The sequence below is a fragment of the Chaetura pelagica genome, unplaced genomic scaffold (genome assembly GCF_000747805.2).
Source record: "Chaetura pelagica isolate M959 unplaced genomic scaffold, ChaPel_1.0 scaffold159, whole genome shotgun sequence".
In the NCBI taxonomy this organism is placed as follows: domain Eukaryota; kingdom Metazoa; phylum Chordata; class Aves; order Apodiformes; family Apodidae; genus Chaetura; species Chaetura pelagica.
The window spans coordinates 1,693,421-1,704,365 of NW_009954555.1; the positions used below are offsets into that span (position 1 = coordinate 1,693,421).

Consider the following 10,945-nt stretch of genomic DNA (forward strand, 5'->3'; position numbering starts at 1 on the left):
TAACAAAGCCACGTTCTTGTGGATTTTACTGTGGCCATGAAACTGGGCTTGGTCCTCAGCAAGAGGCCACCTTGATGAGTTTAAGCATGTGGGGTGGAAATAATGTTCTTTGGACCCCACAGAAAATCAGTGTTTTTAGATGCTAGGTAGTTTCTGGAATTTGAGGCTTGTCATAAGGCTTGGAAGAGCCAAGACTGAGATCTAGTGAGGAATTCAGGGTTAAAACATTCTTTTTTTTGGCAACACAATATCAAGTAGTTTGACAAATAAAACAGGGTTATTTTGGGAAACAGCAAACTGGTTTGGGCCTTTTCTGAGGATTAAAGGTTTGTGAAACCAAAAAGCTCAGGACAGACTGGTTTCTGAAATTGGACAGAAGGACTCTAGGATGCACCAAAGGTGCTGACTGTTTCAGGAGAGATGGTGTTTTTTGTAAGATGACTTTTTCTGTAGCTGTGGTGCATGGTAAGGCGATTGGTCTTCCAGCCTAGGCAGTGACCCCAGCTCATGGGGAGAAGGTGGGTCTGGGAAGGGAGAAGCAGCCACTGCAACACTGCAAAGCCCTGTGGCAAAACAGGGCCCACCTTGTTCACTGGGCAATCATGACCCTATTCAAGGTCAATCATGGGAGAATCACTGGAGGGGATGGTGGCACTTCTCTCCACAAAATGGGAGAGGCACCAGGGACAGTGCAGGAGCTAGGGAAGATGTACAGCAGCAGCAGCAGCAGAAGCCAGAGTGCCTTAGTCAATCTCATTCTCGTTGCTGGCCCCCTCAGGTCTCCGTAGCTTTTCCACCTGCTCATTAATCTGACCATCCCCTCCTCGCCGGTCCTCAGTCTGGACACCCAGACATTCCTCCTCATCCACATGGCTAACATCATCATCCTCATCGTCCTCTTCCTCCTCTTCATTCCTTTTGTTTTCCCTTTTCTCCTCCTCACCCTGCACCTCCATCCGCACTTGGCTCTTGACGTCAATCACTGCTTTGTTGCTCTCCTCTGTGCTCAGCAGATGGCAGCTGACCTTTGATCCCTCAGGGCTGTGGTTCTCCTTGACTGGTGAGGAGGTGGTAGACTCGTTGCTGACAGGTGAGATGTCACTGCTGCTATTATGGTTGGCAACAACAGGGTTGGAGGGTGAGCTTGGCTTCACTGGGATCTGCCATGATGGGATCTTAGGAGCTGAAGGGGAGGGAGGGAACTGCCTCCTTGGGGGAGGGGAAGAGGGGAAGAAAAGGAGAGAAAGGGGCTTTTATTAAAAACACGGAGGGGTTTTCATCAGAGAATTGTATTTGCTCTGGGGAAGTCAGGTAAAGCAGGACTGAAACTGTGTTTCCTTTGTCATAAATGAACACAACCAACGCTACTTCACTTCTGCAGCCAGAATCTCAAAGTGCTTTACAAGCACCTGGTAATCAAGCCTACACACAAGGAAAATATCACAGCTGGCCAATCTGAAGTACTAAGGTGATCTTGGTGTGGCAAATTTCACAGATTAAACTAGCACTCAGGAATGCTGCCTGTGGAAAGATATGAGTGTCCCCTTATAAAACAATCACTAATTAATTAGTAAAGAAAATTCCCACTGGAGCAAGAAGTCAGACACACCAGGTCCTTGTGCCTGAGCCAAGGAATTTCACCACCTGGCTCTCGCCTCCACTGTGATACACATGCTGGCTCATTACAATCCAGAGACTATCTCTGAGTCCCAGCATGCACGTTACATGTTTGGGCCAGGTCCTGGATGCCAACAAACGGGTTCAGCTTCTCTGACTTGAATGGAGTCATATTAGTTTGCACCAGCTGAGAAAGCTGGCTGCTCTGTCCTTGAGTCCTTTTCTATGTGGGCTTTAAGGATTTGATAGTGGCAAGCTAAAGCCCAGCCCAAACAGGACAAATGTAAATGCAGTGGGGAGCACTGGTGCCCTCAGAAAGTCATCCATCATGAACAGCAAAGCGAAAAAGCATGTGTGATCTAGTACTTCCCATGCATCTTTGTTTGTGTATGTCAAAGGTGGGAGTATGAAGAGGTATCAGATCTAGCTCTGAAAAGGATGCTGTGTGGCAGGGAGCTCTCATACCTCTCAAGTGAGCTGGCTGGTCTCCTACAGTGAGCACTCAAACATTACATTTTCTTAGACTGAACTAGGAACTGGCTCTCACCTCCCTCTTTCTGCTGCCACCAGCAGCCACTGAAGAACTCTACAGAACTAACCTCTCTCTCCTCTGAGTGCACAAGCTAAAGTTTGCATTATTCAGCCAGTATCAGAAATGCAATCAACAGATTCAATTTGGAGACTTTCTTGGCTGCCTCCTCACTGCAGAAACATTTGCCTTTTTCTTAAAAAACAACCGCCCCAAGAGTTTTCTTTTTTGCTGCAACTTTCCTGTTGCTGAAGCGATATCACTAACTAATTCTCCCCAGCAGTGATGCTAGTAGGACTTAGCTTAACAGACAGTAGCTTAGTATGTGTCCTCAATCCTCCTAAGCTTTCTATTGTGCCTCCTGGGAGGAACGGGAGATGTTGCGACAATTCAAAAAGACATTAAAGCCAACACACTTTTCAGACTTCTGAAAAGCCCATTTTCTGAGATCCAGAACATGGCTAGTCCAGTATTTGACTTATCTTTGAAGTCCATCTCTTAGGAAACAGATGACTTGAGAAGACTTCATTGTAGGTAGAAGGAGGCAAGAGAGTCCTATCACAGTGATAGCATCAATAGCTGAAAAGCCAGATAAACTCTTAAGTAATGTACTTGGAAAAATAACATTTCTTCAAGAACTGAGATCTGATCCCTCTTCTTACAACTGTTGCACAGGCTGGGATTTGTGTCACCTCATTTCAGATGCCTACTACATAATGGGTATACCTGAGCTAGCTATTGAGAGCAACAGGCTCTGTTGAAGTGCAAATGTTTTCATCCTGTTTATGCCCTAACCATGAACAGGTCAGCTGAACTGTGTCCAGAACTTCCTCTCTAACAGAAGGCAGGTGCAGATGCAGCCAATATCTCCAACTGGATGAGGGGCATCCTGACTGTAGTGAATGGTAGAGAATTCCTCTATCGTAAACAAAAAGGAAAACTCTTACTAATTACCCAAAGCACTGTGTGATTTAGGGCAAGGTTGAAAAGCATTTTGAGACTTGAGAAAGTGATAGTAGAGTGCAAAGTGGTATTAATAAAATAGCAGTAACAGGATATAGAGCTAGTTCCTGCTGGAAATGCTTTTCCTCTCCATGACTGAGAGAATCCCAGAAATCAACCCTTTCCCCGCACAATAATCTGCTCATATATTCCATCCATACCGGTTTAGGAGAAGGCCTTTTAATGAGTAGATCTCAGATTTCAATTCATTAATATTCTGTGACTCCAGAATCCAGTTGGTAGAAGTTGTGGCCTGGAACATTAAAAAGAAGACATAAACATAAACGCGTCAACAGGGAGACAGTTCACAAATGTCAGTTTTTTCTATGTTATCCTCCCTCTCCTCCCATCTGGAAACCTCAAGCCCTGGGAATAACATATAGAAGCTCTTTCATTTAAACTTTCTCAGATCTGAGCAAAACAACTTCCACAATAAAGAAGGACTTGAATGGGTCCCCATGATGATCAGAAATAATTGTCTCAGGATACTAAGACTATTCCAATATTTGCTGTGTGTTTGGGGGTCTAATTAACCTTGTCTCCAACATGCCATGAGCACCACTGCTGGAGCATCTCAAGCATTTCTTTTTTGATTAGAGGGAGGCCAGCACTTGTGAGAATCCAGACAAAGCTACAGAAGATGTTTTTCACCAACATATCAGATAGAGAACAATACAAAACTAGGTAAACTAAATCACTTGACATTGACCTAATGAATGATTTCTAAAGAAGAACTAGAACTAGATCCTGAAAGGCAGTGGGAGTTGCACTGAATCAGGTCCTTCACTGTCCTGTGACTGCACTTAGCTGAGGCAACAGATTCAAATATTATATATTAACAACTTCTAAACCCATTTGTTCGTTTATCCTAATCATGAAATAATGAATCCATTGTCTGCACCCTGTGGTGTTTATTGAGGTGGGTTGATAAATCCATGCTTCAAAGTTGCATACATTTTCCCCACTAGATCTGAAGAATTAGAGCTTTGCTTAGGTTCCCAGATTGTATGTCCAGGAAGCAGCTGGACTAGATACTTTCTCTTGGATATTTCAAGGCAATGAATGCAAGTTGGTGGGGAAAGATGATAAGAAAGCTGCTGTGAGCACTGTATCAGAATTGCTATGGGATATCAGGCAGAAATTAGAATAAGGTGACAACTAAGGAAAACATGGCAAATTGCACTTCTGGTAATCTTTCTTTTTACTCCTTTGAGAACTTAAGAACTGGGAGGAACATTCTGAAAGACAGATCATGACCTAGCACCCCATCCTATCACTCCAGCAACTCCTGCAGTGATGGGCTGAGTATGGGACCAAACAACACTCATGCCTAGCACTACCCATTGTAATTTCTGCTAAAAACCATTAGGACTGAACTCATTTGTGAGCACTGCTCCAGAAATACTCCTAATAAATCCTCTGACAAAGGAAGCCAGGACTGAAATAACACAAAGCTCCTCCTCAGCAGTTCCTAAAAGATGTAGCCAGAACTGGTTGTTCCTACTTATTCTTTAAACAGACTTTGGCTAGTGCTGGGTAACCCTGGACACCTTCACAGCCAGCACTCCTCACAGTGACTTCTGGGCTGTGAACCCAGCAAGCTGGGAGAGGCTCAGCCAGTAGTAGCTGTGATGTACACACATGCGTTCCCTTGGGATTCACACTCTCAGCCCTCAGACAGCAAGAATCCAGGAGCCACTGTTCTGGCTTTCCGAGACCTTGAAAGCTACAGCAGCACATTAACAAGGGAGTGATTTCCACTCACTGGCCTGCAAAGGACTCAAATTTCCAAAACACATATGGTGCCAGATGCCTTGGATTTAGAAATAAAATCTGACATCTGGGGCTTTTTAGCCAGTCTCTTTAAAAAACAGTTGTAGAAAATTTAAGCCTTGCATTTTTATGTACGTTTTTTAATTACTTAAAGTCCCTCTTTTTAATTTTTTACAGCATGCCAGTAGGAGTTTGAAAAGCTGATATAAAAACTTACATTACAGCTGAGAAAACACAGCTTTTATTCTTTGGTTTGTGGGGTTGCCCAAGTTTTTCTTTGTACACATGAGGTTTAGATATCATAACAATGTGTGCTACTATTTCAGTGCAGGGGGCAGAGAGGGGGGAGGAAAAACTTCTTCAAGACTAAACCACCAAGACTCTTACGCCCTTTTTCCTTCTTAAAGCTCAACATGTGGTCTTAATCTTAACACTTAAGACCTGAAAACAGTTTTCCAATTTCCGGACTGGCTCCAGGCCACTGACAGGCCACAGTTCCCAAGGAAAATTGAAGTAGAGTGTTGTGACCATAAACTGACTTTCATGGTTGGGTTTACAGCTGTGCCACTGAGGGATTCCTACTGTACAGTGTGCACACCACAGCGTCAGCTGTGGGCCACCAGTTACACACCATCAAAGAGTTTGTACCAGATTAAAGTGTAAGTAAGGGGAGAAGACCACTGTTCATGCTATAGGTAGAAGACTGTAAGCATTGTCTAAAGCATTTCATAGAAAAAAGAAACATCTCTCTCCGTACAGAGAATACTGCAAGATAACTGGGGCCTGAACAATCACAAGTTTGTGAGTGAAAGGGAGACTTCATCTCTCTGTGACTGGTTCAAAGCCACCCCACCTCACCCTTATTGGCTGGCAAAACTCTTAGGCCAATGGCTGCAAAGTACTTTGGGGACAAGAAGTGCTAATTCTCATTGCCAGAAAGAAAAGAAATTTCGGTTAAAAATCGTTACTTGTAGTTACACATGTAACAACACCAACTAGTCAGAACTGATAGTTTTATTCCTAGGGTCAAGTTAGGAGTCAAGGGGAATGGGCCACCATGTGTGACTAATGTAGTTGTGATGGGGCCACCTGTTACACTGAGATGACCAAAACCACTGAAACATGACATCAAACAGTAAGAATGTTCAGCCATTACCTAGCCTGGATCTGAAAAAGTGACTTAAATACAGTACTTCAATTGTGTACTTGGCTGCACAGGATTAAGTCATTGTTTTGACAAGGTACAAGGGTACAGGAGAAACATAAACATGAAAAATCACATATCACACACAAATAAAACCTTCACATAACTGGTCTTTTACCTCTTTTGGTCAGTGGACTAACAGCACAATTAATTCATCTCAAATGCAATGCATAAGATACAGAGCTGAGAAGAGGTCTGAGGCCTCAGACCCACAGGCAGCAAAGCCCTCTCAGAAGTCAGATTTATTTTGTTGAGTAGCCAATTAATTTCCAGTGCTCTACGTAGCCTATGGAGAAGCCAGATGCTGAGAAACTGGCTGGGGATATGATAGAGCTGAAGGCTCGACTGTGAATCTAATAAGGTGCTTTTCCATGTGCCACAAAATAAGCTATGCATGGTCCAAAGAAGATGGTGATGTTCTAAAGGTGAAGAGTTGGAAGTGGATACCTTAGAAGCTGCCAGTTCTTGTGTGAGATCCTGGATTTTCTGTTGTTGCTGGATTAGCAGTTCCTGGACTGCTGCTAAAGTTGTCTGTAACTGAGTCACTGTAAGGGGAAAAAGCAGGAGAGCGTTAAACTGAGTTACATGCACATGCACACACACACAGACACGTCCTTCCTGCTGTCTAGCTACAAAGATGCCTCTATTCCTACTATATTTAATTTATCTACACCCGCCTGCTCACTTTAATCCATATGATTTATCAGCACTACGGGTAATCTACCTGCACTGCATCTAACCTCCACTATTTCTAGTTTATCTTTCCATTGTATAGATGTCTATAGCCCACAGTATATCCGTCCAAAACCTCTCCCTTCTAATTATATTGGTTTATGATTTGTACATCTCCCTGAACTTAAACAGTGTTTGTATCATTTATCTACCCTGGGCCTCACACAGGCAGGCACTGGGGCTAGCTACAATCTGGGAAGAGGCTGGTCTCAGGATTGACCTTAGGGTATCATGAGAAATGAAAGATGTTTTTCTTCTCATCCTCCACTAAAAAGTGTAATTAGCATCCTCCCACTCTCAATACACCAGCTCCTTCAACCCTAACATCTTTAACAAACTTACTGCTGAAAATCATACTTTTTCCATCCCACCAACTGAATATACTTTGCTCTTTTTCCCTTTTATTTCAGAAGAACACCCTGCATTTCCCTCCTATACCCCAGCAAACACTGAAGAACTTCTGCAGGAGTCCAACTCCAGCTGTAGGACAACTTTTTCTATTTTGGTACTTTACCCAAAGCTTCCTGACAGTAAATAAACTGGTAAAATAAAATAAAATTTAAAACTCCATTGGTGTGACAGGTAACAGCTAATCCAAACCATCATTAGGGCATCAGGTAATGAACAGACACCCTATAGAGTCAATAACAGAGAAGGTGGCTGAGGTCAGGGAGGCACAGTAATTACAGACTCTCCTGACCCTTCCTTGAATTTTCAGATGGAAGGTGGGGGGAAAACACCAAAAACAACCCCCTGAAAACATCAGAGAAGCAGAAATTAAAAATGAACTTTACAGCCCTCCGAAAGGCTGTCATTTTATTCCCCTTATTAATATTCTGAGGTTGGGAGCCTTTCCGTAAAAACATAATTAATTGAGGCCGCGCCGACAGTAAACAAGCAATTTCAAATTAAACCGAAATGACGGCGGCTTCATTTGCAAATGTGAACAGATTCTCAGAGCAGATAAATGAAGTCACCATATAAAGTGGAGATGGAGGGAAAGAAAAGGGTGGGGGTCTTGGCAGAATGGAGGATACAGAGAGAAAGGCTTTGAGGGATGAACTGATGGAGTCATTAATCTTTACCTGTCTGTGTCACACTGCCACTCATCTCAGAAATGTTTGACTCAATCCTCTGAAGTTGCTTCCTGTCTTCTTTGCCTCCCATGATGAGAGGAAGCAGGTATTTCTGCATGGAGTACAGAAACTTTCTTAGGAAACAGGGATATGCAAAGCCCTCTTTCTAATCTACCTGAAACACCCTCAAAGTCCACCACCCAAACCTCAGCCTTCACCACAGAGGCAGTGATCATTTATCCTCACACCTGGCTGCAAAATGAAATTCCATCTACAGTAGGTGTTGAAAGAAATGGCAGAAGAGGACATACTAGTTCTACATTCACATCTTTTGGGGTGCTAAAAACCCGTTCCTAACTGCATTTAAGGTTTCCTGGGACAGTTCTCAGTCCAGAGAAACATCTATCACATCAAGAGCACAATTTCAGATCTTATGCTCCCAAATGTGAACACACATTCATACAAGGCATGAAATGCAGAAGTGGAAAGAACAGGAGAAATATTCTGGAAAGGCCAGACAAAGAACAAGCCAGAGAATGAGAGGTATTATAAAACCTTTTGAACCTTGGCAGGGGAAGGGTTACAAGTCGCAGAAGGAAAGGCAGAGATCTGGAGCACAAGGAAGAGAAATAAGGAACCAGGACTAAAGGAAGTGAGAACCAAGCTTTTATTTGTAAAATAGATTTTACTAAACAAGGCTGTAATCGTTAATTAGTGAACAAACAAACATGAAAACCATCAACCTCTTATTAAGTCTTCATCTCTCTTCTATTTGAAAAAATAAAACACAACTTCCACTGGACCAAAGCTCTTCACACTCTGCTGTGTTGACCTGAACCACTTACATCTTTTTATGTAGCCACAGAATATGATTGTTTACCAAAGACATTATCTAATGTCACCACATTGCTGGAAACCAAATGCAGCATGAAAGAATATGTACAACTGAAAAAACAGTGCACTAGAAATAAGAGGGGGCTGCTGTCTCTACCAAACACAAGCAGACACACGCTTGCTCTACCCTGGTCTAAGCACATTGGAGTAGAACTACGGACACATTGCAGACCTAGGAATTAGCACCTTCTTTTCAACCTTCTGCTTGGTCAAAGAAGAGTCTTTCCTATCCGTGGTGCCGGATCACCAGTGGACAAATCATAGATCAGGCATTTTCATGTTAAGTGTCTGCATTTCTTAAATATACCAATGGCAGTGTCAGTAAGAACAGAGATGCTTCACTGTCTTGGAACCAACATGATAAATTTCAACTCAAGCAGCGTAACATCCTTCTCTCAGAGTACAGTGTAAGAGTAGAGAGGGAGGCTTTACCTTGTAGAGCTGGTGGAATCCAAAGGCAATTCCTGCCATTATGATAGCCAAAGCCCCATAATCTCGCCATCTGGATCCAGGTGGACCTGAGGGCCAAAATCAAGAAATAATCATAGTCAGAAAGGCAGGTGACAGCATTTCAATACACCCCTTTTATCAGATAAAAGAGCAATGAATGCCAGTTCTGCTGCTTCTTAGCAGGCACAGATTTACTGAGCACAGGGCATGAAGATGCTGGTAGCCCCTCATGTACAGTGTGTAGGTTCCTGGCCCAAGCACATTGAAACACCTCTCCAGACCTCTAGCATTCACACTGGCCTTGCACAAGGTGTCAAAGGGAGACAAATCACAGCAGCAATTAAAGAAGTTCCATCAAGCTCCTTTGCCCTACTCTTTCCATACAGAAGGGAGTTAGAACCGCAATGCTCTTTGCCCAGATAACTGTGGTGTTAGTGCTAGCTAAGGTTACCTCCTGACTTGAATACCAATTGTTCTCCACTGTAATAATTTTTTTAAATGGGGACAGAGCAAGAGACCCAGAAGAGTGCAGAAAATAAGAAAAAAGGAAGTGTTTTGAGAAAGAAGATAAATCAGGGCAATAAATGGGTTTATGAACACTGTGTCAGCGATTATGGACCATTTCAATAAGGAAGGATCCAGTGTCTTTCAAGTCTGAATTATGAATAGGGACCAAGGCACACATAAACAGCAGAGAGAAAATATGCAATTAAATACCTACAGAGAGAGGTATAGAAGGAGATAAAAGCTTGAGATATTTAACACACAGTTCTGCACAGAAGCTTTGAGGCTTCACAGAGCAAAGCAAAGATACGGTACGCTCTGCTCCTTCAAGCAGAATCAGAAGACACCTGTAGTTTTCCACCAGCCTTATCCTTTCACCTCCCTCGCAGTTCCCTTAACGAAACTTGTACTGCCCCCGGTTTTCTTTGATAACAAAGAGGATGCAGAGTGATCTCTCCTTAAGTTCAGTGGCAGGATGTGGGCAGAACTGATGAGGTGGAGGCTGGTGTGCAGACTCCAAACAGACAGATCCAAATCTACATGTGACCTGCAATATCTCAGAAAGTTCTATTCTCCAAAGTTTGAATTTAGGCTTTCAAAAGGAGGCTTAACTGGCTGAAATCTCTGGAAGTTTGTCTCCTTTCTGCTTTGCTCACCTATTGCCTTTTTTCTGTTGCTGGGATCTTCTACAGGCATTTCATTGCATGAGTTACACCTGATCCCAGCTCTCAGGTCCCACAGACAGGCATTGGCTCACATTCTGGCACTCATGGCTTCTTGCTACATTTTAGGATACAGCTACTCAAATTATCCACTGGCTAGAAATCTGAACAAATTAAAGCATCTCTGTCAGAACTGGTGAATAGTGTCACCAGCAGTATTTTGGGCTGCTGCAGTTGCAGTTTTGGAGCTTAGGCACATGATCAAATTATCATAACTTTTTAACTTAATGAGTTAACACACATCAGCTAAGCTGCAGTAACTGGCTGTGTACATGTCAGGATTTAAAATGATGTCTGGGCAATGTTGCTGCAAACCCCAGTCATCCATCCCACTTTGCGCTCCTTACTCTGCTTCCAGTGTCATTTCTCTTATCTGAAGCCCAGTTCTTCAATTCTATGCCCCAAACTTCTGACTACAAATATCCTTCAATGACAACGCAAT

The 10,945-nt window shown here is 43.0% G+C and overlaps 1 protein-coding gene across 1 annotated transcript in view; it reads right to left on the reverse strand.

Annotated features, from left to right (window-relative positions):
* Positions 1-323: 323 nt before the first annotated feature.
* PEX14 (peroxisomal biogenesis factor 14) overlaps positions 324-10,945 on the reverse strand; it is a 69,546-nt gene continuing 58,924 nt past the window's right edge. The window contains exons 5-9 of the mRNA XM_010005246.1: positions 9,260-9,345; positions 7,943-8,045; positions 6,573-6,670; positions 3,310-3,401; positions 324-1,209 (exon numbers count right to left, since the gene is read on the reverse strand). Of these exons, the coding sequence (XP_010003548.1) occupies positions 744-1,209; positions 3,310-3,401; positions 6,573-6,670; positions 7,943-8,045; positions 9,260-9,345 (845 nt within the window). The 3' untranslated portion in view covers positions 324-743. The remainder of the gene's footprint in view (positions 1,210-3,309; positions 3,402-6,572; positions 6,671-7,942; positions 8,046-9,259; positions 9,346-10,945) is intronic.